The following is a 26,671-nucleotide window of genomic DNA, read 5'->3' as shown; positions in this document are numbered from 1 at the left end:
CTTACTTGATATTGTAACTTTCAATGGTAGGTTGACGTACTCACCCAGAGGCGTTGTCTACCAATAAAATCTACCATGTCTTCATTTTTAAAGCAGCGCGGTTATTTATTGAACTCAGTTAATAAGTCGTCTCAGTTAAAAGATGGCAATTTTAAAGAAAAGCAGTTAAATAATAATTCTTAAACACGTTTACCACGCCATCTTGCGTCCGATAGCGGTACTATTACCATGTGAGGAATTTTTATTTTTGCGCCATCTATCGTCAGACAATGGAAATGATAAGTTTGTACTTTTATTTATTGAAATAGAAAAATACTTCTACTGAACATAGCATTTTAAATAATAGAAAGACTTAAAAACTTACAGAAATACTTATTTGGAAGATCCTGATCAGTAAATATTTGTGATTATTCATCAATATTTTACCCGCCTAATGGTAAAATTTTTCTCTTATGGCAACGACTAGTCAGCCATTTTGGATTTTAGTAGTTAGACGACCGTCCGTCTCAAAAAAACAATTGTTTTCAATCTACCTGTTATTTATACACAAAAATAACGTGAGTGCAACGTATCAAACCGCCCGACATTCTAGCAACATCAGCGTCCGAACCGAGTCTCGACCACTGCTCGTCGCGGCGGGCTCGATCAGCTGTCAGGAACCTTTGACGTGTAGAACACAAACAAATTTGTTAACGTGCTATGCTGTTATCATGAACGCCACTTTTTACGAGCAACTGGGCGGCGTTGCGGGGGTTTTTGAGCAGTGGGGCGCCTGCGAGCGGACGGTGGTCGCCTGTGCTTTGGCGCGGCGCGTTCCTGTGCCGGGGCTGAGGCTTCTTCAGAGGGCTGTGGACGCGGCTTTAAGAGACCACGGACCTGATGAGAGACTGGAACGGGACGCCAATGACGAGACGGTCCTCGCAGGGCTACTTGACGACGAAGACGATGAGGGTAAGTCGAGAAAATCAACGGCGAAATTTTGAATATCAGCCCACTCATTTTCAGTGGGTGTTGTTATTGAATCGAGCGATGTCTTTGCCCTTGTGTATCAGTGAAATTATGATCATTTGCAATCTCAACTGACGCCCAGTTCCTCTAATTTAGATGGTATTGATATTGCAATGTTATGCTACCCTCAACTTAGAATGTTTCTTTAAAAATGAACATGAATTCTGGAACTTTGATTCCATGTGTATGATACACAAGGAATCAAAGTTCCATGTACAGTTGACTTGTTTAGGTATCTTTATAACTCAACTAAGCCTAAAACATTTCTTATTATTTAGTGTTCCATTGACGGTGGATGAGCGGGATATAAACTGATGATGATGATGTGTTCCTGTTATCCCTCACTAGGGACATAGGGCTCTTAGGAGAATCTTCCACTTTTCACGATCCTGGGCGACTGCTTCCAAATTCGGGATATAAACTACAAGCACTATAAATAGTGTTAAAATTCCAGATATTCAGATAATTACAGTTCGCCAATTCAATGCTTAATATTGAAGAATATTGCGAGTTTGTATTTGTACCTCCATTATTATAATTAAATTTCCTGCGGTGACTCATCCTCTGCTGTAAACAGTTTGCCCAGCCTTTCTAAATGTAAATATGCTGTGTCTGAGTAAAAGGCAACTTTGTTTTGAATAAAACATTACTGTCATGTTGGGTGAATCAGCTTTTGACAATGTTTAAAATGAGGCGCTTTTATCCTGACTATGTCAAAAAGGGACATCGTAAAATACAAAATGTCATATCTTTATTTGTACCTAATAGCCCATAGGAATCCAATTGGATTCCAATTTTGGGGTTTTTAAAGGTATAGCAAACATTTAATATATTTTTATTTAATTTATAATAATAAGTAATGCTCTTCCCAAGCAACTTAAAAATGCATAGGGTGCCTAATCACAGATACTTGAATGAGACAGTAACTATTTTCTATAGACATTTTCAATCATAAAACGCATTTTGACTTTAAACATTTGAGATGATTTGTCTTGGGCACTCTAAATAGGTTATTAATGTTACACTTTGAGAAAAGGTAGGTAGTTCCGGGGGAAATATTGTAGTATTCGAGAACTAGAGAAATTAGAGATGTCACCTGTTGTCCACGAATGCTGTAAAGTGTTCGAAACGTCAAGATAAATTGTAAATTTATTATACGCGATAATCTGTATCCATAGTTTTATTTCATGAGCAACTATCGCGGTGAAGACAATATTAGCTTATTTTTCTAAAAATATCAGTTTAATAGTTATGTTTGTGTCAAACGGTAAGCAATAATTTGAATCTTAGGACTATAGAACCCTGTCTTAGAAATTTACTGTGAATAGGTATTAGGTTCTACAGTGGCCTAAGATTTTACTATATTTTCACAAACAATCAGTTGCAAAACAAGTTTTACTTCATAACGCTGATAGTTCAGGACTCATAATGAATAATTATGTACTTCAGGATGACATCACCAATATTGTTGTCATGCTGCTAATTAACTGACCATTATAGATGTAAATTGTTTGCAAGTCTAGATGCAAATATTGCATCATTTTTGTTCACTTATTATTTCTTAGGGATTTAAGAATTGTATGCAATTTAGAGTCGCAATTTATGAAGGAAAAGAATTACCCCCTTATTCATAAAACTAAAGTTATCAAGCCGATAAAGTTAATTTTTCCCTTTTCTGACGTATTGGTGTGATAGAAAAGGGCAAACGAACTTTATCGGTCTGATATTAGAATACGTTTATGAATAAGGGCGTTAGAATATGGAAGAGTGATGGCTAACTACCAAACTACCACACAGAACTTGCTAACCGGGTGGTGTCCCTGAGATGTCCTATCGGTATGATTATATCGGTATACGAAAATCAGAAATCAGAGACTACAGGCTACTTCTGTGTCTTCATCTACTTAAACACATGGCTGCTGTAGGAAATAGTCTATTACAAGTGACCTCCCTGCCGATGTATTCCCGATGAACTACAGTATGGGGTTCTTCAAAAAAGCAGTGTACAAGTTTCTAATGGGTCGGCAACGTGCATGTGACACCCCTTGAGTTGCAGGCGTCCATAGGTTACGGTGACCGCTTTCCACCAGGCGGGCCGTATACCTGTTTACCACCGACGTGGTATAAAATAATAATAATACAAGCTAATTATATTTTTGTTTAACATTGCAGGCGAATGCCTCCGTCGCCTGCTGACGCTCCTCCCGCTATTGCGGACTGACAACACAACCGCGAAGGACCTCTACGTGTCGGCTGCGCCGCGGCTGGTGCAGCGGTGTGTGGACTCGCGGCGGCCCCCTGAACTGTGTTTACAGTTGTTGAGATATTTGCTGGTGCATCCAGCGCTCACAGCTATGGATCAGAGGTATAGTTAGGGTTGTAAATAGAAAAAAAACCAAATGTTTTTTTTCAGAATTGTGAAAAAAAACATGAAAAAAAACCGAGCACCATGGTTTTTTTTCTAAATATGGTTTTTTTTCAGATGAACAAATAATACGACAATAACGGTTTTTCGTGAGTTGTAACGTGTTTCAATAACAATAACGTACATTTAACTCAATGAACATTCAGTATAAAAAGGTTTATTGGGGAATCCCCGATGCTGCGTGTAGCGTGGAGAGGCGGTGGTGTTGCCAACAGTAAATAGTGATAACTACCAACTACAAATTTCGTAAAACTTACTTTTATAAGACCAGAAATTAAAGTTATTTCTTTAAATTCGTTTAATAGTTAACATTAAGTCTAAAAAACCTTATAAAAGTATTAACTACTTTGCAAATTTTGAGATTTCGTACTTTAGAAAAAAAACATACTCCAGAAAAAAAACTGTTTTTTTTCACGGTTTTTTTTCATGTTTTTTTTTCAAGCCAGAAAAAAAACCGTTTTTTTGCAACCCTAGGTATAGTGATCTAGAATGTCTAATAATGCTAATAGGATCTTGTGGAGGCCCTATGCACCTATGGGGTGTCTTAGGACATACAAAAACAAATCGGTTCATCCGTTCGGGAGCTACGATGCCACAGACAGACACACACACAGACAGACAGATAGACACGTGAAACTTATTATAACACCCCGTCGATTTTGCGTAGGGTGTTAAAAACGAACAAAAGATAAGCACTCCCGTGCAAATAAAAGAGACACGGCGATATTGATAGGTCACCGCTGGGCGAGTAACATCGCCGTGCCGTGTCTCTTTTTAGGGTTCCGTAGTCAACTAGGAACCCTTATAGTTTCGCCATGTCTGTCTGTCCGTCCGTCCGTCCGTCCGTCCGTCCGTCCGTCCGTCCGTCCGCGGATAATCTCAGTAACCGTAAGCACTAGAAAGCTGAAATTTGGTACCAATATGTATATCAATCACGCCAACAAAGTGCAAAAATAAAAAATAATGTTTTATTAGGGTACCCCCCCTACATGTAAAGTGGGGGCTGATAGTTTTTTTTCATTCCAACCCCAACGTGTGATATATTGTTAGATAGGTATTTAAAAATGAATAAGGGTTTACTAAGATTGTTTTTTGATAATATTAATATTTTCGGAAATAATCGCTCCTAAAGGAAAAAAAAGTGCGTCCCCCCCTCTAACTTTTGAACCATATGTTCAAAAAAAAATGAAAAAAATCACAAAAGTAGAACTTTATAAAGACTTTCTAGGAAAATTGTTTTGAACTTGATAGGTTCAGTCAGTAGGTTTTGAGAAAAATACGGAAAACTACGGAACCCTACACTGAGCGTGGCCCGACACGCTCTTGGCCGGTTTTATTTATACGGGAGTGATTATCTTTTGTTCGTTTTTATAGCCGATAGCTCATAGCTCGCGGTGGGACCAGTGCCTTAGGCCAGCGGGCTAGTCTGAAATGAAATGAAATATTACTCCTATATGACAGGTTAACCTAGTTTAGGGCTCAGGACACTATCCCAAGGGTATTTTACATTAACTCCATTATTCATATGTACTTTAAGCGATAACATACATCTCATGTAAATGTAATAAGCTGACACTTTGATACCTAAATAAAGCATTTTTCATTTTCATTTATTTTCCAAGTAGGCATATTACAATGCGCAAATTATATGAACGTCAAATACAGTTACGCCGGCTCTAACCCTACGCCTCAGCCTCGAGAAGATTTCATGTCTATTACTCATGTACCTTTTCATTTCAGAACACTAACACAATGGCTCCGCTACCTAGAAAATCACATGTCCGGCGCACGACCCGACTCAGTCTGGCAACAACCGAGCCTGCCCGAGCACAACATATGGGGCGCTTCCACCTTCCGACGAACCATCGGCAAGAATGTAGACTTCAGACACCTCACTGACCCCATAGAGCTTACCTTCTCTACGGACCCACTACAAGAATCATTCTCAAAGAACGGCAGAGATGTAGACATAAGCTTAGAAGGAGATAAGTTAACCTTTGACGCTTGCATAGCGCAACCAAAATCCCAAAGATCAAGCAGCCTCACACCGCCTTCGACAAACTTCATACACATGTCTTCATCCGCTGAAAACTTAGCAGATGAACCATTCGTTCAGAAACCTAGAAGTTTTTCTTTATCAAGCGAACACAGTTTAGGAATAAGGCCTATCACAATGTATGGGACGACGGGGAGTGAGACAAGACTTGACGATTTGAGGTCGAATAAGTTTACAGAGTTCCCGGGGATGTCGACGGTGGCTCAGTGGCTAAAGAGTTTGAGGCTACATAAGTACGTGTGGTTGTTTACTAACATCAGCTATGAACAGATGATGGCGATTGATGAAGAGTATTTGGAGAAATTAGGTGAGTAACTCATTATTAATGTATGTGCTAAAAATATAATTGTGATCAGCCAGTTTTGTTAGGTCTTTTTCAATTTATAATCTTATCACATCATTAGACATTTTGATAATGCAAAGACGTAACGTGGTTATTTAATAGTGATTACGGTTATAATTAATTTCGCAATCTGTGCAGATTTCATTAAAATGAAAAACGAGTTGCAGTATTGATAATTATTTTCCTATTATGAATTAAATACATTTTGAGATCGAAGTAAAAACGTCTACCAAAATATTTGAGAAGCAAAACTGTTACTTATAAATAAATTCTTAAAATTTTGAAACCCCAAGATAACCCTAATATTTTCAAAAAAAGCCGAAAAACTGAACTCATACAATCATGAAATATCTACTTTGCCTTAAGGTTGACTGGTGAAGAATGCCTTCTGGAATTAAGTCCGCCATTTGTATCATAAGTAGGTATTCTTTTGTGCAATAAAGTTTATCTCCCTTATTCATATACGTTCACTAAAGTTATCAAGCCGATAAGTTCGTTTGTCCCTTTCCGACGTATTGGTGTGATAGAAAGGGACAAACGAACTTTATCGGCTCGATAACTTTAGTTTACGTTTATGAATAAGGGGGTAAATATCAGGGTTCGGAAATATCCGATATTTATAGTAAATATCAAAATATCGGATATTTATGATATATATCGGTATATCAACTTTTGTATGGAAGGCATAGTATTATTTTGTTGCATTATTTATGAATACAACTTCAGATAAGGAAAATTCTACTGAAAAACATAACATTTAGTAGAAAAACAGTAACAAACACAAAAAAACTCTATTTTTAACAATGTTTATTTATTTATTTATTTATGTTACATTTTACTGGGGACGCTATTGCACAACACCCTGCATTTTATGATTAAGCACTGAGACTTGGCACAGGTTGTTTCTTGGGTGGCCCTGAGTAGATAAAGATCGGGAGGCATCGAGAGCCCCCCTTAATTTAGGAGGGAAGAGGGGGGGAAGGCTGGCGCCGCCGCGCTTCCTTTGAAACCATATTTCTCTAAAACTATACAAAATAGGGCATGCGATATATCATTTTCGGATAAATGAAGGACGAGGAATTCATTTTTGAAACAAAAAAAAATGTATTTTAGAACAAAAATACAAAATAAAATGGGAAAATCTGAAAACGACATTTTTTTTTTATACATATTATTGCACATTTTATGAAAACTGTAATGGTTTTTTCTAAATAAAAAATATTATTTAATATCTACATTTATCTAGTTTTAGAAAATGTATAATTTGTTATAGAAATATATTATAGGACGAGTGATAAAAAATAATTTACATCGCCCGATAGGGTGATTTGAATGCTCATTTCAATAAGTTTTGTCAATGATTTTAGGTATAATCACTATTTTTAACACAAGAAAACCGTAATCATTGTAGTTTATGGCTATTTTAGTGATTAATGTACTTAAAGTAAAAAAAAATACAATTTTTTTTAAAAATATTAAAAATGTGATAATTTTTTTTAACATTATCCTATTTTGTTCTTTCTACACAATATATATCTAAAAGCAATAAATATCAATAAAAAGCCACATTTCTGCAGTTTATAAAAATATATAGTTTGTTATATAAATATATTACGAAACGCGAGATAAAAAATAATGAAAATGAAAATTTTAATGTACGGGTCAGCTTGCATTATTCGATGAGGTGAGGTAAAGGTACTACCCGCTATGCAGTGGAGTTCGTCTAGTAATACAGAAATATACTTATTCTAATAATGTTTACACATGTAGGTATATCACGACCCAGTACAGAAAATTGTAAAAGTCCTATAATATAGTTTATTTTGATTGTAAAATAAAATTGCATGTGACTTATTTGCAAAAAAAATGTCTTAATCACGTTCTCCTATCCTAAAGCAGTTCTGCATGCATAGGCTTGAAGATTTTTTAGTTTACTAGCAGAATTAAATCGGTTTTACCCATCCATAAAAGATAAAATAAAAATCGTCATATTCTTCCTTTCAGTATCAATGATAGTTAGTTATTGCGCAATAGTGCCATAAAAAATAAACTAGATTCGTATTAGCATTAAACATTAATGATTTTTGAACTAAGACATTGCTTTTGTACAAAGGAGAACCTCAAAAAATGGTCTGACTAGACGAAAACATGTGTATCGGGGCTAGTACTCAAGGCTCTCTAAAAGTGTAGCTATTTTGAGTTATTCAAATAAAACAACATGAATAGTCTGAATTTAATTATGTATATATCATATATATCACAACATCCACTGCATAAGCACATCAGCTCCGAACATTTAATTTAAAAAGTCTTGTTTTACGGTTGCACCTTACGCGGCACTGTTTTTTATTACACTGCATCCGACAATTTCGAGGCATGTTTCTGCAGCAACAGGCAACGTTGCGGGCAAGTAGGCTCCCAAATCCCAATTGTTACAGACTTTCGTCCAGCCACAAGTAGCAAATAATGGCAAATTTTGAATTGGGTTTAGTTGACCCCATAAATGGACACCTTGATATACCTATAACCCTTACAAAAATGGTGCAAGGCAGCTTTTGTCGGTGAAATGCTGTTAATTTGGCGGTCTTTTTTGGTTAATAACTATTTTCGGCACTCGTTAACCAAAGTACAGGACGCAGATCTGGAATAATAAATATGTCAAGTAAGAATTATCCATAAATTATGCAAATCATATAGATACGAGTAACTACTATTTCACGAGATGTATTAGGATCAGATGTATATATCTGACCTATCATATCAATCGATCATTTCATGTAATATAAATAGTTAAATTCAGACTATATAGAAGTATGTTGTTTAATTTGAATTACTCTAAATAACTACACTTTTTGAGAGCTTTGAGTACCTTTACCTCACCTCATCGAATCATACAAGCTGACCCGTACCTTAACATCAAGATCGCCCTTCACGTCACTTTCATTATTTTTTATCTCGCGTTTCGTAATATATTTATATAACAAACTATATATTTTTATAAACTACATAAATGTGGCTTTTCATTCATATTTATTGCTTTTAGATATATATTGTATAGAAAGAACAAAATAGGATAATGTTATAAAAAAAGTTATCACATTTTTTTTTTAATTTTTGTATTTTTTTTCTTTTAAGTACATTAATCACTAAAATAGCCATAAAATACAATGATTACGGCTTTCGTGTGTTAAAAATAGTGATTATACCTGAAATCATTGACAAAACTTATTGAAATGAGCATTCAAATCACCCTATCGGGCGATGTAAATTATTTTTTATCACTCGTCGTATAATATATTTCTATAACAAATTATACATTTTCTAAAACTAGATAAATGTAGCTATTAAATAATATTTTTTATTTAGAAAAAACCATTACAGTTTTCATAAAATGTGCAATAATATGTATAAAAAAAAAATCTCGTTTTCAGATTTTCCCATTTTATTTTGTATTTTTGTTCTAAAATACATTTTTTTTGTTCCAAAAATGAATTCCTCGTCCTTAATTTATTCTAAAATGATATACCGCATGCCCTATTTTGTATAGTTTTAGAGAAATATGGTTTCAAAGGAAGCGCGGAGGCGCCAGCCTTCCCCCCCTCCTCCCTCCTAAATTAAGGGGGGCTCTCGATGCCTCCCGATCTTTATCTACTCAGGGCCACCCAATGAACAACTGTGCCAAGTCTCAGTGCTTAATCATAAAATGCAGGGTTCCCATACAAGACATAGCAATAGCGTCCCCAGTATTTTTTAAAACCATTTTTGTATTGCAATATTTATAAACAAACAAATCATAAATATCTGATATTTATATCCATTGATATATATCATCGAACCCCGCTGGATATATATCGGATATATATCCATTGATATATATCCTCGAACCCCGCTGGATATATATCGGATATATATCCATTGATATATATCCTCGAACCCTGGTAAATATATAAAGAAACAGTCTTAAGTGACTCATAATCCTCATCATTATTCCAGGAGTAACAAAAGGCGCCCGCCACAAGCTCCTCCTCTCTATAAACAAACTGCACGAGCGGCCCGCGGTCCTCGACGGCGTCGCCGCGGAGCTCACCAGCGGAGCGCCCGGGGCCGCCGCCAGAGCCCTGGAGAGGCTCCGACAAGTGCTGCTGAGCCCTATGCCTCCGGAGTCACCGCTACCGGCTCAAATTGTTGGGGTTTTGGAGACTGGTATGTTTAAATACTAGTTTCCAAGCTAGATAGATTTATGAATATACTAGTGGAGCGCCCGGGGCCGCTGCAAGAGCTCTAGAGAGGCTCCGACAAGTGCTCTTGAGCCCTATGCCTCCGGAGTCACCGCTACCGGCTCAAATTGTTGCGGTTTTGGAGACTGGTATGTATAAATACTAGTTTAGAAGCTAGATAGATTTATGAATATACTAGTGGAGCGCCCGGGGCCGCTGCCAAAGCCCTAGAGAGGCTCCGACAAGAGTAATTGTCGCTAGATGTCTCTTAACTATGCCTATACAAATAACCCGCATTTACTGATGTATGGAGTTACAACTCTTCCTCTATAGGATCAAGTGATTTGGCTACAGGTTTACTGACGATTCGCCAAAAAACGTTTCCCAAAGTTTCACATCCCTAACTATTATTCCCAAATTATCATTTCCCAAATAAACGTTTGGCAAAACAACTTATCGCAAATTTTCATTTAGCAAAACTTTTTTTGGCAAGTATTTCTTTCCCAAAATATTTACTTGGTCAAATTTCATTTTACCAAATATTATTTAGTCAAAGGTATTGTTAGGCAAGATTTCCGTTTCCCAATATATTGTAATTTTCATTTCCCAATAATTTGTTTGTTGATTTTATACTTTGTGTCCAAGATTTGTGTGAAATAATGGTGTATGTCGTACTTTTTTTCCTCCTTCTGAAAATTTCAAGGATGACATTTTCACTTACATGTCCGGATACATTTTATTAAAAAGAAACCGGATGTTTTCAAGACTATTATTTTCTATTAATTTTTAATTACTTTAAAAAGTCATTTACAGTTTGCTCACTGTCAACCTAACACGCTCCTCCTCGCTTCGCTCGTCGTCGCACCTAAACTGACTCTGTCACACACAAGTTTTCTGTTACAATGCTAATAAAAAATTTACATTACTTTTATGCCGTAGTATTTATTGTCAAACGTGGTTTCGCATGGTGTAATTTGTAGAAACATTTTGTGACAAAAAAAATAATTTTGTCTAGTAATTAATTTGACAAAAATAAAGTTGAGTAAACTTTTCTTGTCCAACTGAAGCACTTGGTAATAGAACTGAAATTATCATTTGACAGATTTTGACATCATTTGACAAATGGATCCCGTAGAAATGAAATTGCAAATGCCTAAATATTTTCGAAATTTGCGATGTGAAATTTTGACCCGACATGTTTTTGGGATATAAGTTTTGCCATTAAAAACGTTTGCGAAATAAAGTTTTGTCTAAATAAAATTTGACTAAGTAAAATTGTGCCAAATGATAATTTGACCAAACAAATTCATTGCGAAAAATACCTTTTCTCAAACATGCAATGAAATATTGTCTTTACGTTCCTTAAAATGGGCTGGGAAGTATCGCTTTTTGGGCGCAACAACTCGAGAGGACTGTAAAGGGATTTCATATTATTTTTTAGGCCTAGGCCTGCAAAGTAACTTTTTTTTATAAAATATTGTCCTTTAGAGCATTTTTTTTTATTTCATTGTATGTTCGAGAAAAGCACTATACATGCCTCGGCGTGAAAACGGATTCCCGGCCTCGTATCCCTATCCGGCCTCGCTCGCACGCTCGCTCGGCCGTATATACCCACTTGGCCGGAAATCCTCATTTTCCCGGCCTCTGATGTAATGTACTATTGCCAAACAATACTTTGGGAAATGACACTATTGCGATATGATTATTGGGAAATGAAATTTGACGAAACGTTTTTTGGCAAAACGGCAGGACAACTTGGCTACAAGTTTAACAATCCCAAATAACAATGATGTATGTCTGTTTCAGCGTCGACATGTATCCCCGAAAGCGCAGTCCCGATGCGGGACATGGATGATGACGAGCAACGGGACCCCATGTCGCTACACTGTTGGCTCGTTGAGAAGGTATGGATTATTGTTTTTTTTTTTTTCATTAGCCTATATGGTGTCCCACTGCTGGGCAAAGGCCTCACCTTCCTTTCTCCAGTCCTCACAGTTTGATGCCCGCTCTTGCCAGTCGCTGCAAAATGCGTCGAGGTTAGGGTTGCAAATAAAAAAAAAACAAATGTTTTTTTTTGTCAGAATTATGAAAAAAAAAAATCCGAGCACGATGGTTTTTTTTCTAAATATGTTTTTTTTTTAGATGAACAAATAATTCTACAATAACGGTTTTTCGTGAGTTGTCACGTGTTTCAATAACAATAACGTACATTTTAATTCGATTAACATTCAGTATCCCCGATGCGGCGTGCAGCGTGGAGAGGCGGTGGTGTTGCCAACAGTAAATAGTGATAACTGCCAAGTACAGATTTCGTAAATGTTACTTTTATAAGACCAGAAAATAAAGTTTTTTGATTAAATTCGTTTAATAGTTTACATTAAGTGTAAAAAACTGTATAAAAGTAATAACTGCTTTGAAAATTTTGAGATTTCGTACATTAGAAAAAACCATACTCCAGAAAAAAACTTTTTTTTTTCATGTTTTTTTTTTAAGCCAGAAAAAAAAACGATTTTTGCAACCCTAGTTGAGGTCGTCCCGCCATCTCTTCTTTGGTCGTCCTCTGCCCCGGCTAATTGAAGTTTGATTATTGTTAATTTTGTGATGTTGCTCGCGTATTCTTAGACTGGTTTTAGTGTCACGCGGACTGTCACCGCGACCAATATATGAAGTTGATGCTGTCCCACTCTAAAACGCTCCCTGAAGTTGTGTTATTAGTTCAGTGCAGATCGCTCCGCGCGACACCAAAGCCAGCCTTTGATATGGGCATATTAACATTTGATAAGTGTTTTTTTTTTACTTTGTACACACATAATTTGAAATTGTATGGTTAATTACTTAGTAAAACACAAGTTAGCTGCAGATAATTTGTTAATTTTCTTTTATTGTACAATAGGTGTAAAACTAAATATTTGTCATATTTAGTTTTACACGTTTTGTACAATAAAAGAATATCAACAAATTATCTGCGATAAAGTTATATTTCGCTAAGTAGCTCCATAAATTATAAATAATGAAATGAGGGGGTACACTGACATTTTATCTCGCCAGGCGGCGCTTGTGCAAGTGCTTAAGCATGTTCACGACCGGTCTGGCGCAGTCGGTAGTGACCCTGCCTGCTGCGCCGCGGTCCCGGGTTCGAATCCCGGTAAGGGCATTTATTTATGTGATGAGCACAGATATTTGTTCCTGAGTCATGGATGTTTTCTATGTATATAAGTATTTATATATTATATATATCGTTGTCTGAGTACCCACAACACAAGCCTTCTTGAGCTTACCGTGGGCCTCAGCCAATCTGTGTAAGAATGTCCTATAATATTTATTTATTTATTATTTATTTAATTTATGTTACTGTCATTCATATGTGAGAGAGAGAAAACAAATATCGTCTTCTCGGTCTCACGTATGAAATTCTTTATCTGTGCAATGGACTAATGGGGTGGCGCCATTTGTCATAACCTTTGAGTGTGCTTCCTCATTGCTCCAAATCGCCATCTATCGTCCGCATGTCCAGTTTTTCAGAATGCTGGCAGCTTCGTGTAGACAATTTTATAGTATTTTTATGCAACTGGCGTTTAAGTGAGGTCAAAAAAGACGAGTGGCGTGAGTAACAATTTGAGGAAAAGCCGAAAATTGTTAATAAAGACGCCACGAGTATTTTTTGACTCAGTTAAACACCGTTGCATACAATACTTTTTCTACGACCGCGCACTTACTTTTTAATAGTTTTCTAGAATAACTTTCGTGAAATTCGCACTATTTCCTGTATTTTGACGCGTCGGCCTGTCCTTTAGAGCATTTTTTTTTATTTCATTGTATGTTTGAGAAAAGCACTATACATGCCTCGTAGTGATGGGTAGGACATCAATTTCAAATGAGTTTGTATGAGTACCTCATTTCCAAAAATGAGGTGTTACAATGTCTTACTTCAAATGAGGTGAGGTACTGATCTGTATATATATATAATTTCTAGCATCGGCTGTTTGACAAAATCCATCGGCAACAAAAACTAGTATGTGTAGTTGTGTACTAGGTAAATATCCTTTATACATACTAAATTTCATTAGTCATAATGAGTACTTGAACATTTAACAAGAGAAAATAGATAAAATTAAAAAATATTTCAAGGACTGTCAAACTGTCATAGAGGCCTGCATAACAACTTAATTTGATGTTTTTATGGAACTGGGTCTAATTTTGCCATTGAATAATATTATTTACAGTTTGTTCCATTTAAATTACTGCTACAAATTACAGTGGTTTCATATTATTAACAGCTTAATAATAACATACTTTGATTAGCATAGTTACCATAAAACTGCATGTTTTAAAACTAACTAAAGTTCGTATTGTTTTATAATTAGTACCACTTTTACATAAAAATAACAAACCTACCACTCCATGTGTTTTAAAAGCAATATGATAGTAATTAAAAACACCATCAACATTCGCGACGCCGGTAAGTCTTTTCAGTTCAGTTTCACTATTTTTTTGCACACAAATGACACTAAGGCAGAATCACAGGTATATTTGATTGTGTAAAAGTTGTCACCATTATTACATTTTGGCTCATTTATTCGTATTATCACTGTAGGACAAAACTAAACTTTATGCAAATATTGCTAATGCAACTAAGTACGTACAAACTAACTTTTCTTCTGTAAACTGTCATTACTGTCAACGTCAACCGCCTGTGAATTACGTTTCGTGTCGGATTTATTTATCATTCTATTGAATTAAGAAATGAATTATTCTTTCTATTACTGATTAAATACTTAATTAAACTACCATGCTTCACATAATTTATATTATATTTCGGTCAGTAATCTTGTAATTGTTTTTAAGCAAGCTTCGTAAACGCATCTTCTCAGTGGTTGGCCCTCTGTGTTGGTATGCTTGGTATTCCGAATATTCAAAACACTTGAGTTACCATTTCAACGTCCAGTCTAAGAGAGCTCCCTGATTACACATAACAATAGCCATACAAACTCTATTGCTGCGGTAGATCACGTTATACTGGTCAATGTGTTAGCACAATAATAGCTATCAAAAAATTCAAAAATGAAGACCTGCCGCGAAAAACAACATTTTGCATCTCAGCTGCATTTATTCATGACTTCACAAATGCGACAGAGACAAAAGATGTGGTTCACGCGAAATCGTCTGATTTTTCGCGCGATTTTTGCGAGCAAGTTAACTATCCTGGGATCAAAAAGGCGTAAAATGTATGAAAACTTGCGGCGCATAAGATTGTTTTCTTTCGAGTCATGTGTAACGTATTTTTGGTGAGGCAAATTGAAGCCCGCGTGTGTCTGTCTCACTCCCTCTTATGGTAAACGTAACTATCTGTTTCACTTTGAAAGGATTTTTGAAGTGTTGTTGTCACAGTGCCTCTTCTGTCTTTCCGGTACAAAGCGATTTCCGGTACAAACGAGTCAAACGATACATTTTATTTTATCGGTGGACCTTTTGTCCCGGCCATAAGGTCTGTAGTTCGATAACTGAACGTGTGGTTGATCACTTCATTTGAGGTGTCGACTCTCGCGACGGAGTTTGAGGCCCGCGTCTGCCACGAGGCGCGCGAGTGGATGATGAGTTTTTGACGTTTTGTGACATTTGAAGTATGTGCATGATCTGTGAGGAATGAGGTGTTTGTGTTGCTACTGTTGCGAGCGAGTATTTGAGGGCCGCGAGGCGCGCGTATGGATGATGAGTTTTGACGTTTTTGTGACATTTGAAGTACGTGAATGCTTTGTGAGGCGTGAGGTGTTTGTGTTGCGACTGTCACAAGCGAGTAAAATGAGGTGCGGTGAGTTGAAGTGTGATGCAATACATTTTTGCCGTGTGAAGTACTGCGACAAATTAACAATATGAGTGGTACAAATGAGGTGCCTCACGAGTGAGGAACTCAACACTAATGCCTCGGCGTGAAAACGGATTTCCGGCCTCGTATCCCTATCCGGCCTCGCTCGCACGCTCGCTCGGCCGTACATACTCACTTGGCCGGAAATCCTCATTTTCCCGGCCTCTGATGTAATGTACTATTACTAGCACTACTAGTATATGTTTTGCAGGCGCTGCACCACGGCTCGTTCCGCGCGGCGGCGCTGCAGGCGGCGCTGCGGCGGCTGCGGCACCGCCTCCCCCCGCGCACCTTCTACCGCCACGTCGGCGACCTGCCGCCGCGCCGGCAGACCAAGCCGCGGTACGTGTGTCTTGTATAATGGCTGCGGCACCGCCTCCCGCCGCGCACCTTCTACCGCCACGTCGGCGACCTGCCGCCGCGCCGGCAGACCAAGCCGCGGTACGTGTGTCTTGTATAATGGCTGCGGCACCGCCTCCCGCCGCGCACCTTCTACCGCCACGTCGGCGACCTGCCGCCGCGCCGGCAGACCAAGCCGCGGTACGTGTGTCTTGTATAATGGCTGCGGCACCGCCTCCCGCCGCGCACCTTCTACCGCCACGTCGGCGACCTGCCGCCGCGCCGGCAGACCAAGCCGCGGTACGTGTGTCTTGTATAATGGCTGCGGCACCGCCTCCCGCCGCGCACCTTCTACCGCCACGTCGGCGACCTGCCGCCGCGCCGGCAGACCAAGCCGCGGTACGTGTGTCTTGTATAATGGCTGCGGCACCGCCTCCCGCCGCGCACCTTCTACCGCCACGTCGGCGACCTGCCGCCGCGCCGGCAGACCAAGCCGCGGTACGTGTGTCTTGTATAATGGCTGCGGCACCGCCTCCCGCCGCGCACCTTCTACCGCCACGTCGGCGACCTGCCGCCGCGCCGGCAGACCAAGCCGCGGTACGTGTGTCTTGTATAATGGCTGCGGCACCGCCTCCCGCCGCGCACCTTCTACCGCCACGTCGGCGACCTGCCGCCGCGCCGGCAGACCAAGCCGCGGTACGTGTGTCTTGTATAATGGCTGCGGCACCGCCTCCCGCCGCGCACCTTCTACCGCCACGTCGGCGACCTGCCGCCGCGCCGGCAGACCAAGCCGCGGTACGTGTGTCTTGTATAATGGCTGCGGCACCGCCTGCCCCCGCGCACCTTCTACCGCCACGTCGGCGACCTGCCGCCGCGCCGGCAGACCAAGCCGCGGTACGTGTGTCTTGTATAATGGCTGCGGCACCGCCTCCCGCCGCGCACCTTCTACCGCCACGTCGGCGACCTGCCGCCGCGCCGGCAGACCAAGCCGCGGTACGTGTGTCTTGTATAATGGCTGCGGCACCGCCTCCCGCCGCGCACCTTCTACCGCCACGTCGGCGACCTGCCGCCGCGCCGGCAGACCAAGCCGCGGTACGTGTGTCTTGTATAATGGCTGCGGCACCGCCTCCCGCCGCGCACCTTCTACCGCCACGTCGGCGACCTGCCGCCGCGCCGGCAGACCAAGCCGCGGTACGTGTGTCTTGTATAATGGCTGCGGCACCGCCTCCCGCCGCGCACCTTCTACCGCCACGTCGGCGACCTGCCGCCGCGCCGGCAGACCAAGCCGCGGTACGTGTGTCTTGTATAATGGCTGCGGCACCGCCTCCCGCCGCGCACCTTCTACCGCCACGTCGGCGACCTGCCGCCGCGCCGGCAGACCAAGCCGCGGTACGTGTGTCTTGTATAATGGCTGCGGCACCGCCTCCCGCCGCGCACCTTCTACCGCCACGTCGGCGACCTGCCGCCGCGCCGGCAGACCAAGCCGCGGTACGTGTGTCTTGTATAATGGCTGCGGCACCGCCTCCCGCCGCGCACCTTCTACCGCCACGTCGGCGACCTGCCGCCGCGCCGGCAGACCAAGCCGCGGTACGTGTGTCTTGTATAATGGCTGCGGCACCGCCTCCCCCGCGCACCTTCTACCGCCACGTCGGCGACCTGCCGCCGCGCCGGCAGACCAAGCCGCGGTACGTGTGTCTTGTATAATGGCTGCGGCACCGCCTCCCCCCGCGCACCTTCTACCGCCACGTCGGCGACCTGCCGCCGCGCCGGCAGACCAAGCCGCGGTACGTGTGTCTTGTATAATGGCTGCGGCACCGCCTCCCGCCGCGCACCTTCTACCGCCACGTCGGCGACCTGCCGCCGCGCCGGCAGACCAAGCCGCGGTACGTGTGTCTTGTATAATGGCTGCGGCACCGCCTCCCGCCGCGCACCTTCTACCGCCACGTCGGCGACCTGCCGCCGCGCCGGCAGACCAAGCCGCGGTACGTGTGTCTTGTATAATGGCTGCGGCACCGCCTCCCGCCGCGCACCTTCTACCGCCACGTCGGCGACCTGCCGCCGCGCCGGCAGACCAAGCCGCGGTACGTGTGTCTTGTATAATGGCTGCGGCACCGCCTGCCCCCGCGCACCTTCTACCGCCACGTCGGCGACCTGCCGCCGCGCCGGCAGACCAAGCCGCGGTACGTGTGTCTTGTATAATGGCTGCGGCACCGCCTCCCGCCGCGCACCTTCTACCGCCACGTCGGCGACCTGCCGCCGCGCCGGCAGACCAAGCCGCGGTACGTGTGTCTTGTATAATGGCTGCGGCACCGCCTGCCCCCGCGCACCTTCTACCGCCACGTCGGCGACCTGCCGCCGCGCCGGCAGACCAAGCCGCGGTACGTGTGTCTTGTATAATGGCTGCGGCACCGCCTGCCCCCGCGCACCTTCTACCGCCACGTCGGCGACCTGCCGCCGCGCCGGCAGACCAAGCCGCGGTACGTGTGTCTTGTATAATGGCTGCGGCACCGCCTCCCGCCGCGCACCTTCTACCGCCACGTCGGCGACCTGCCGCCGCGCCGGCAGACCAAGCCGCGGTACGTGTGTCTTGTATAATGGCTGCGGCACCGCCTCCCGCCGTGTAGTGTGTGTACCACACCTTACCCACACATGTGCATAGCTTAGTATATATTGGCATGTACTTGTTATTTAAGACACATTAAACGTATACTCCATACGAAGTAGTTATCATTTACGCTCCACATCACATGGCGATCCTGCCAGTGCGGCCTCGAGCTGCACTGGCGGCGCGCTGCGCCAGCCAGTATTACTGACCGTGAACTTTCGTAAATAAATATTTGGAACTCTAAGTGAATGAAAAGGACTATTATATATTTATAGTGACAGTGAAAAGTTTCAAGAGAATAAATAGAACTTACGGATTGGTGTTATGGGACTAATATATCAAATATATGAGTATCATATAGTGAAAGAGAAAAGATTAAAAAAGAATATGTGCAGTGTGGACTAAGTTACATTTCTAATATCTACTTAATAGACTCATGTTATCAGGAGATTTTGAAAATAAATCTTTTTTTTTTCGAATAAACGAAATTGGCAAGTTGTAAGTTAAGGACGTTGCAGCTGGGAGATTGTTCGCGTCACGGACCCCGGGCGTGGCCTTGCCGACGTTGGACGCGACGACGAGGAGACTGGACACGAAGTCCTGGTCCCGCCACACAACGGTCATGGAATGGTCGTAATCTAAACTAGGTAGTTATATGGTTTTAGTTAATAAGTATAAGCAGTTGATTGAAAGTTTCTTCTTGTGTTTAAAATAAATATGAAGCGCGTTATATGTATTATTTTCATTAGATAACTATTTTAAATTTCGGTTTTTGAGTAGGTAATAAAAATTAAGTTTCAAAATTGTGTCTGTTTACGTAATATTAGCAATTGCTATTATTTACGGAAATTAAGTTTAATAATATTGCGATGTAGGAATACAATGCATATGCAAATTAAATATTATGTGGAATCTAATTAATTGCTGCTTGATGACGAAATAGTAATATGGTTAAAAGTACGGCACGTTTTAATATTACATCATTCGATCTCTACTTTGCATTCAGTAATTCAAATTGGTAAACTTAACAAATGATTTCGTGCACTTGGATACAACATTCGTCATAGCGTACAGGTGGGCCGCGTCATCCGCGACACGTGTTCACATATAAGGGATCGGTATGTAGCTTCTGTTATTACGTCTCGAATTTCAGTTTCAACATAATGCATTATTAATGTATTGTGCAATAATTTAGATTACTTCAAATTTATCGTATTTAACTTGGCAATTGCATATAATTATAATCTTACCAACTTTTGACCATATTAAACTGAAAATTAGTATTTAGAACTAGATTGTTAAGAAATAATAATAATGTACTTGGATTTTTCAGATTTTTTTTTCTCGGAATTGACTATAATATGTTTACACGGATTTAACAATATAATAATCACGGCAAATGACATTATACTGTGGAAAATAAATATATTTGAGATTTAATGATTTTGTAAAATGTTAAAAGTGAATTGTTGGTATATGAAATGTTTTTGTTATTTAGGTATAGGAGTGTTCAAGTTTTGTTTTATTTTGCGACGGATTTTATGGCTAGAGGTTTTATTAATGTTGGTAATTGTATGTACTTATAAGTAAAGGGTGGAATAGATAAGAATGGTTTGTGTTTTGAAATTAGGTATGTGTGCGAGATTTTGGAAGTCGAGTAAACTGAAGCAGGTAAGTTTTTCAAAGAGCGACTGGTCTGATCAACCAAGGGTTGTTGAAATTCTTATTTGTTGAAGTTTTATGGGGTTGGATTAATTGTGGTTGGTATTTGAAAGTTTTTTTAATGAATGTAACTGAATAGAAATAATTATATGCCTATTGTCTCTTCGGCTGCCCAAGAGGGGCCTTAAGCGATAGGTATAGCAAGGGTACGCCAGGATACAAGGCAGGTAGGGAATCCTTGGAGATCTGATCATGATTTGATCGAGCATCAATCGTGAAGACTCCTTGGACACATGGAAGGTTATTATGTAAGGACGTGTTAAAAGAACTGCCTGTGTGAGTTAATATATTGTATGTGTGCGCGCTTAAAAATAAATATCCTTGTATCCTGAGCAAATAAATAAATAAATATATAGTAAGGTCGGCCGGCCAGGTAAGTAAATGCGTTGTGTACCCTTGCCATAAAAAAGAGAAGCACGCTTTAGATGCACAACTATATACAATGTTATTATTATAATAAACAAAATGAAGACGTCTATTAATTAAAAATAATACTTGCAAGTCAGTAAATTATGAAATAAGAAATATGATTGTTCCCAGGTACCCAGGGTTGGAATTATATACTCTTAACGTACGTTGAATTTGGATTTAAAATGTATCGACGGATACTTATTTGTCTGTGGAAATGAAATATATACCTACTTAGTGATGGTTTTAAGGTTTTTTTAAGTCTATGATGTTATTCGTAGTCTTTTCTGCTTAGTTTTATATAAATAGGTATATTGTTTAATACACGTTTCGTCATCAACGCCGTCATAAAAGTAATAACTGTATAACCTATAAGTTGTATAACCTTTATAAAAATACATGGGTACCACCCATGGTAATAACTATTGTATGGTGCCTAGCGTATAATGGAAATTTGTGTTTATTTTAGACAAATTTTGTATAACTTATAATTTTCATTTATTGAAAAATGTATGAGTAACTCTTTAAATTGAATTTATTATTCAGCAAATATTCTTTCTTTCAACTTCAAAGTGTTTTTACTGTACCTACCTAATACTTATATGTGTAAAAAAAAAAGATTTAATTTTGTATAAATACATACGCTAAGAGCTTTTGCTTACATTAGATAGTCTTCCTTACTTTTTTTTTACTTTGTGTAATTCTTTTTTTTTTTAATTTAAAAAAAAATATTCCTCATAGTATAGAACAATTTTTTTTTCTCTGAGGGGGAAGGTGTAGTGTGTGTACCACACCTTACCCACACATGTGCATAGCTTAGTATATATTGGCATGTACTTGTTATTTAAGACACATTAAACGTATACTCCATACGAAGTAGTTATCATTTACGCTCCACATCACACCGCGCACCTTCTACCGCCACGTCGGCGACCTGCCGCCGCGCCGGCAGACCAAGCCGCGGTACGTGTGTCTTGTATAATGGCTGCGGCACCGCCTCCCGCCGCGCACCTTCTACCGCCACGTCGGCGACCTGCCGCCGCGCCGGCAGACCAAGCCGCGGTACGTGTGTCTTGTATAATGGCTGCGGCACCGCCTGCCCCCGCGCACCTTCTACCGCCACGTCGGCGACCTGCCGCCGCGCCGGCAGACCAAGCCGCGGTACGTGTGTCTTGTATAATGGCTGCGGCACCGCCTCCCGCCGCGCACCTTCTACCGCCACGTCGGCGACCTGCCGCCGCGCCGGCAGACCAAGCCGCGGTACGTGTGTCTTGTATAATGGCTGCGGCACCGCCTGCCCCCGCGCACCTTCTACCGCCACGTCGGCGACCTGCCGCCGCGCCGGCAGACCAAGCCGCGGTACGTGTGTCTTGTATAATGGCTGCGGCACCGCCTGCCCCCGCGCACCTTCTACCGCCACGTCGGCGACCTGCCGCCGCGCCGGCAGACCAAGCCGCGGTACGTGTGTCTTGTATAATGGCTGCGGCACCGCCTGCCCCCGCGCACCTTCTACCGCCACGTCGGCGACCTGCCGCCGCGCCGGCAGACCAAGCCGCGGTACGTGTGTCTTGTATAATGGCTGCGGCACCGCCTCCCGCCGCGCACCTTCTACCGCCACGTCGGCGACCTGCCGCCGCGCCGGCAGACCAAGCCGCGGTACGTGTGTCTTGTATAATGGCTGCGGCACCGCCTCCCGCCGCGCACCTTCTACCGCCACGTCGGCGACCTGCCGCCGCGCCGGCAGACCAAGCCGCGGTACGTGTGTCTTGTATAATGGCTGCGGCACCGCCTCCCGCCGCGCACCTTCTACCGCCACGTCGGCGACCTGCCGCCGCGCCGGCAGACCAAGCCGCGGTACGTGTGTCTTGTATAATGGCTGCGGCACCGCCTCCCGCCGCGCACCTTCTACCGCCACGTCGGCGACCTGCCGCCGCGCCGGCAGACCAAGCCGCGGTACGTGTGTCTTGTATAATGGCTGCGGCACCGCCTCCCGCCGCGCACCTTCTACCGCCACGTCGGCGACCTGCCGCCGCGCCGGCAGACCAAGCCGCGGTACGTGTGTCTTGTATAATGGCTGCGGCACCGCCTCCCCCGCGCACCTTCTACCGCCACGTCGGCGACCTGCCGCCGCGCCGGCAGACCAAGCCGCGGTACGTGTGTCTTGTATAATGGCTGCGGCACCGCCTGCCCCCGCGCACCTTCTACCGCCACGTCGGCGACCTGCCGCCGCGCCGGCAGACCAAGCCGCGGTACGTGTGTCTTGTATAATGGCTGCGGCACCGCCTGCCCCCGCGCACCTTCTACCGCCACGTCGGCGACCTGCCGCCGCGCCGGCAGACCAAGCCGCGGTACGTGTGTCTTGTATAATGGCTGCGGCACCGCCTGCCCCCGCGCACCTTCTACCGCCACGTCGGCGACCTGCCGCCGCGCCGGCAGACCAAGCCGCGGTACGTGTGTCTTGTATAATGGCTGCGGCACCGCCTGCCCCCGCGCACCTTCTACCGCCACGTCGGCGACCTGCCGCCGCGCCGGCAGACCAAGCCGCGGTACGTGTGTCTTGTATAATGGCTGCGGCACCGCCTGCCCCCGCGCACCTTCTACCGCCACGTCGGCGACCTGCCGCCGCGCCGGCAGACCAAGCCGCGGTACGTGTGTCTTGTATAATGGCTGCGGCACCGCCTGCCCCCGCGCACCTTCTACCGCCACGTCGGCGACCTGCCGCCGCGCCGGCAGACCAAGCCGCGGTACGTGTGTCTTGTATAATGGCTGCGGCACCGCCTGCCCCCGCGCACCTTCTACCGCCACGTCGGCGACCTGCCGCCGCGCCGGCAGACCAAGCCGCGGTACGTGTGTCTTGTATAATGGCTGCGGCACCGCCTCCCGCCGCGCACCTTCTACCGCCACGTCGGCGACCTGCCGCCGCGCCGGCAGACCAAGCCGCGGTACGTGTGTCTTGTATAATGGCTGCGGCACCGCCTGCCCCCGCGCACCTTCTACCGCCACGTCGGCGACCTGCCGCCGCGCCGGCAGACCAAGCCGCGGTACGTGTGTCTTGTATAATGGCTGCGGCACCGCCTGCCCCCGCGCACCTTCTACCGCCACGTCGGCGACCTGCCGCCGCGCCGGCAGACCAAGCCGCGGTACGTGTGTCTTGTATAATGGCTGCGGCACCGCCTCCCGCCGCGCACCTTCTACCGCCACGTCGGCGACCTGCCGCCGCGCCGGCAGACCAAGCCGCGGTACGTGTGTCTTGTATAATGGCTGCGGCACCGCCTGCCCCCGCGCACCTTCTACCGCCACGTCGGCGACCTGCCGCCGCGCCGGCAGACCAAGCCGCGGTACGTGTGTCTTGTATAATGGCTGCGGCACCGCCTGCCCCCGCGCACCTTCTACCGCCACGTCGGCGACCTGCCGCCGCGCCGGCAGACCAAGCCGCGGTACGTGTGTCTTGTATAATGGCTGCGGCACCGCCTGCCCCCGCGCACCTTCTACCGCCACGTCGGCGACCTGCCGCCGCGCCGGCAGACCAAGCCGCGGTACGTGTGTCTTGTATAATGGCTGCGGCACCGCCTGCCCCCGCGCACCTTCTACCGCCACGTCGGCGACCTGCCGCCGCGCCGGCAGACCAAGCCGCGGTACGTGTGTCTTGTATAATGGCTGCGGCACCGCCTGCCCCCGCGCACCTTCTACCGCCACGTCGGCGACCTGCCGCCGCGCCGGCAGACCAAGCCGCGGTACGTGTCTATTATGTTTATGTTCATTCTGTTGTTGGTTATGGCATTCATTTTGGGAGATTTTACAGCAACCTTTTTTTATACTACGTCAATGGCAAACGAGCATACGGCCCGCCTGATGTAAAGCGGTCACCGTAACCTATGGACGCAGTGTCACATGCGCGTTGCCATCCCATTAGAAACTTGTACACTCCCTTTTGCTGTGTTAAGTACACGGCAAAAAGGAGTGTACGAGCTCTAAGGAGGGTTCGGGTTGCCGACGACTCAAAGGACAATAGACGGAACGAGAACCTCGGTAAACTATCGTCTAGGCGAGCGCCCGAACCGCAGTATAAATCTATTTTTAACCGACTTCAAAAAAAGGAGGTTCTCAATTCGACTGAATGTTTTTTTTTTAAACGAATCAATTATTTTTGGAGTCGGGGCCGACCTACGTATGGTTGGGTGGAGCAAACGAGCAATAGCAAGACGAGCGACAGAGCTGCTACCGACTACAAAGATAATTGATTTGTTTTTAATTTGAATGTTTAGATTATTGCAATCCGATAAGAAATCTAAATTCAAAGGTTTATTATTTCTTGCTTTTTAGTTTTTCCGTGTTTTGTAATGCGCTTATTTTTTGCTTTATAATCTGTATTATAATTATGTTCAGTGTGTTGTTACTTATGGTTTTCGTATTGTTAATTGAGACCTTCTACCGACTATGACAAGATGCAGAGTTGCAGACAGATTTATTCATGTGTTTTGGTTGTGATATAAGGCATTGGTTTTGGGGTATTTTACGACCACATCGGTAACCTGTCGCTGCACCGTGCGCTCAAACCACGGTAGGATACAGTTGTTAGTCTTGTATTATGGTTATGTTAGTTGTGATGTGTATTATGGTATTCATTTTGGAGAATTCTACAAAATCTACGACCACAACGATTACTAATAACGATTTTATAATCTGTATTATAGTTATGTTTGCCATGTTGTTTAATATGGCATTCTATCGACGTGTCGGCAATCTGCTGCCGCGTCGCGCGCCCAAACCACGGTATGTGATTAACTGATTATGGTTACGTTCATTGTGTTGTTAGTTATGGCATCAGTTTTGGGGTAATCTGAGATACGAATAAAACGATATAAGTGTACGTTATAGTATTACAGTCGTGTGTTCATTCAAGGGACGTTCATATCGGGACACTACGGTTACGTTATCGGTCACCGGTTCGACGACCGGTCTCGTCTAGGCGAGGTATACGATAGGGTGAACTTGATTTAATTCATATTTTATATAATGAAATATTTATTTCGTCTGTGTGTGTAGGAGTTTGTGTACTATCTTTAAAATAGTTTAGTCATTAAGGCCAACACTAACATAGCATAATTAAAATCTAAATGTTACTAACAATAGCTATACCTAAGTTACTTAAAATATGTAAAAAGAGTGTGTCTTTTCGCCAAAGATTTAAATCTTAATTTGTGTTATGTGTTTTCTGTAATAAAATAAATGAAAAAAAAAAATGATTTGTTGTTCCAGCTGGCGAGCCGGGCCGCAGTTCCGGGGCGCGCCGCGCGCGTGGCTGCCCCCTCCTCCCCCCGCGCGGCCCAAGTCGCACTCCTACCCGCCCTTCCCCCCCGCCGCCGCCGCCCTGCTCCGCCCCGCACCCGGCGACGACTACTCCAGCCTCGACGCGCTCTGTCTGCAGATGACCGAGCAGGCCATCAACTAGACCGACTCGCGAGGCTCACATCGGTATGATTCCCGAGTGCATACTATAAAATATCGGAAACGCAAAGACGCGATCGATCTCGCTTCTGATTCGACACTTTTGCCACGGTCCGAACGCGCCGTGTCCGCAGATGACTGAACGGGTGACCCGTTTCTCAAAACTGAAACTTACGAGCGGAAATCCATTTGTCATATTAGACGTCGACTACCACTTGTAATTGTAGCTTCGAGAAA

The 26,671-nt window shown here is 43.7% G+C and overlaps 1 protein-coding gene across 1 annotated transcript; it reads left to right on the top strand.

The window, feature by feature from the left end:
- The first annotated feature begins 485 nt into the window (after window positions 1-485).
- Window positions 486-26,671, top strand: LOC125235202 (protein Smaug). The gene is made up of 7 exons (XM_048141678.1): window positions 486-951; window positions 3,181-3,373; window positions 5,174-5,796; window positions 9,826-10,035; window positions 11,856-11,953; window positions 16,124-16,254; window positions 26,246-26,671. The coding sequence occupies exons 1-7, from the start codon at window positions 711-713 to the stop codon at window positions 26,436-26,438; spliced, it is 1,689 nt and encodes a 562-aa protein (XP_047997635.1). The 5' UTR covers window positions 486-710; the 3' UTR covers window positions 26,439-26,671.

The sequence above is a fragment of the Leguminivora glycinivorella genome, chromosome 17, assembly GCF_023078275.1.
Source record: "Leguminivora glycinivorella isolate SPB_JAAS2020 chromosome 17, LegGlyc_1.1, whole genome shotgun sequence".
Lineage (NCBI taxonomy): Eukaryota > Metazoa > Arthropoda > Insecta > Lepidoptera > Tortricidae > Leguminivora > Leguminivora glycinivorella.
Note: the sequence above shows the minus strand (reverse complement) of the source record. Positions and strands in the feature narration are given on the sequence as shown.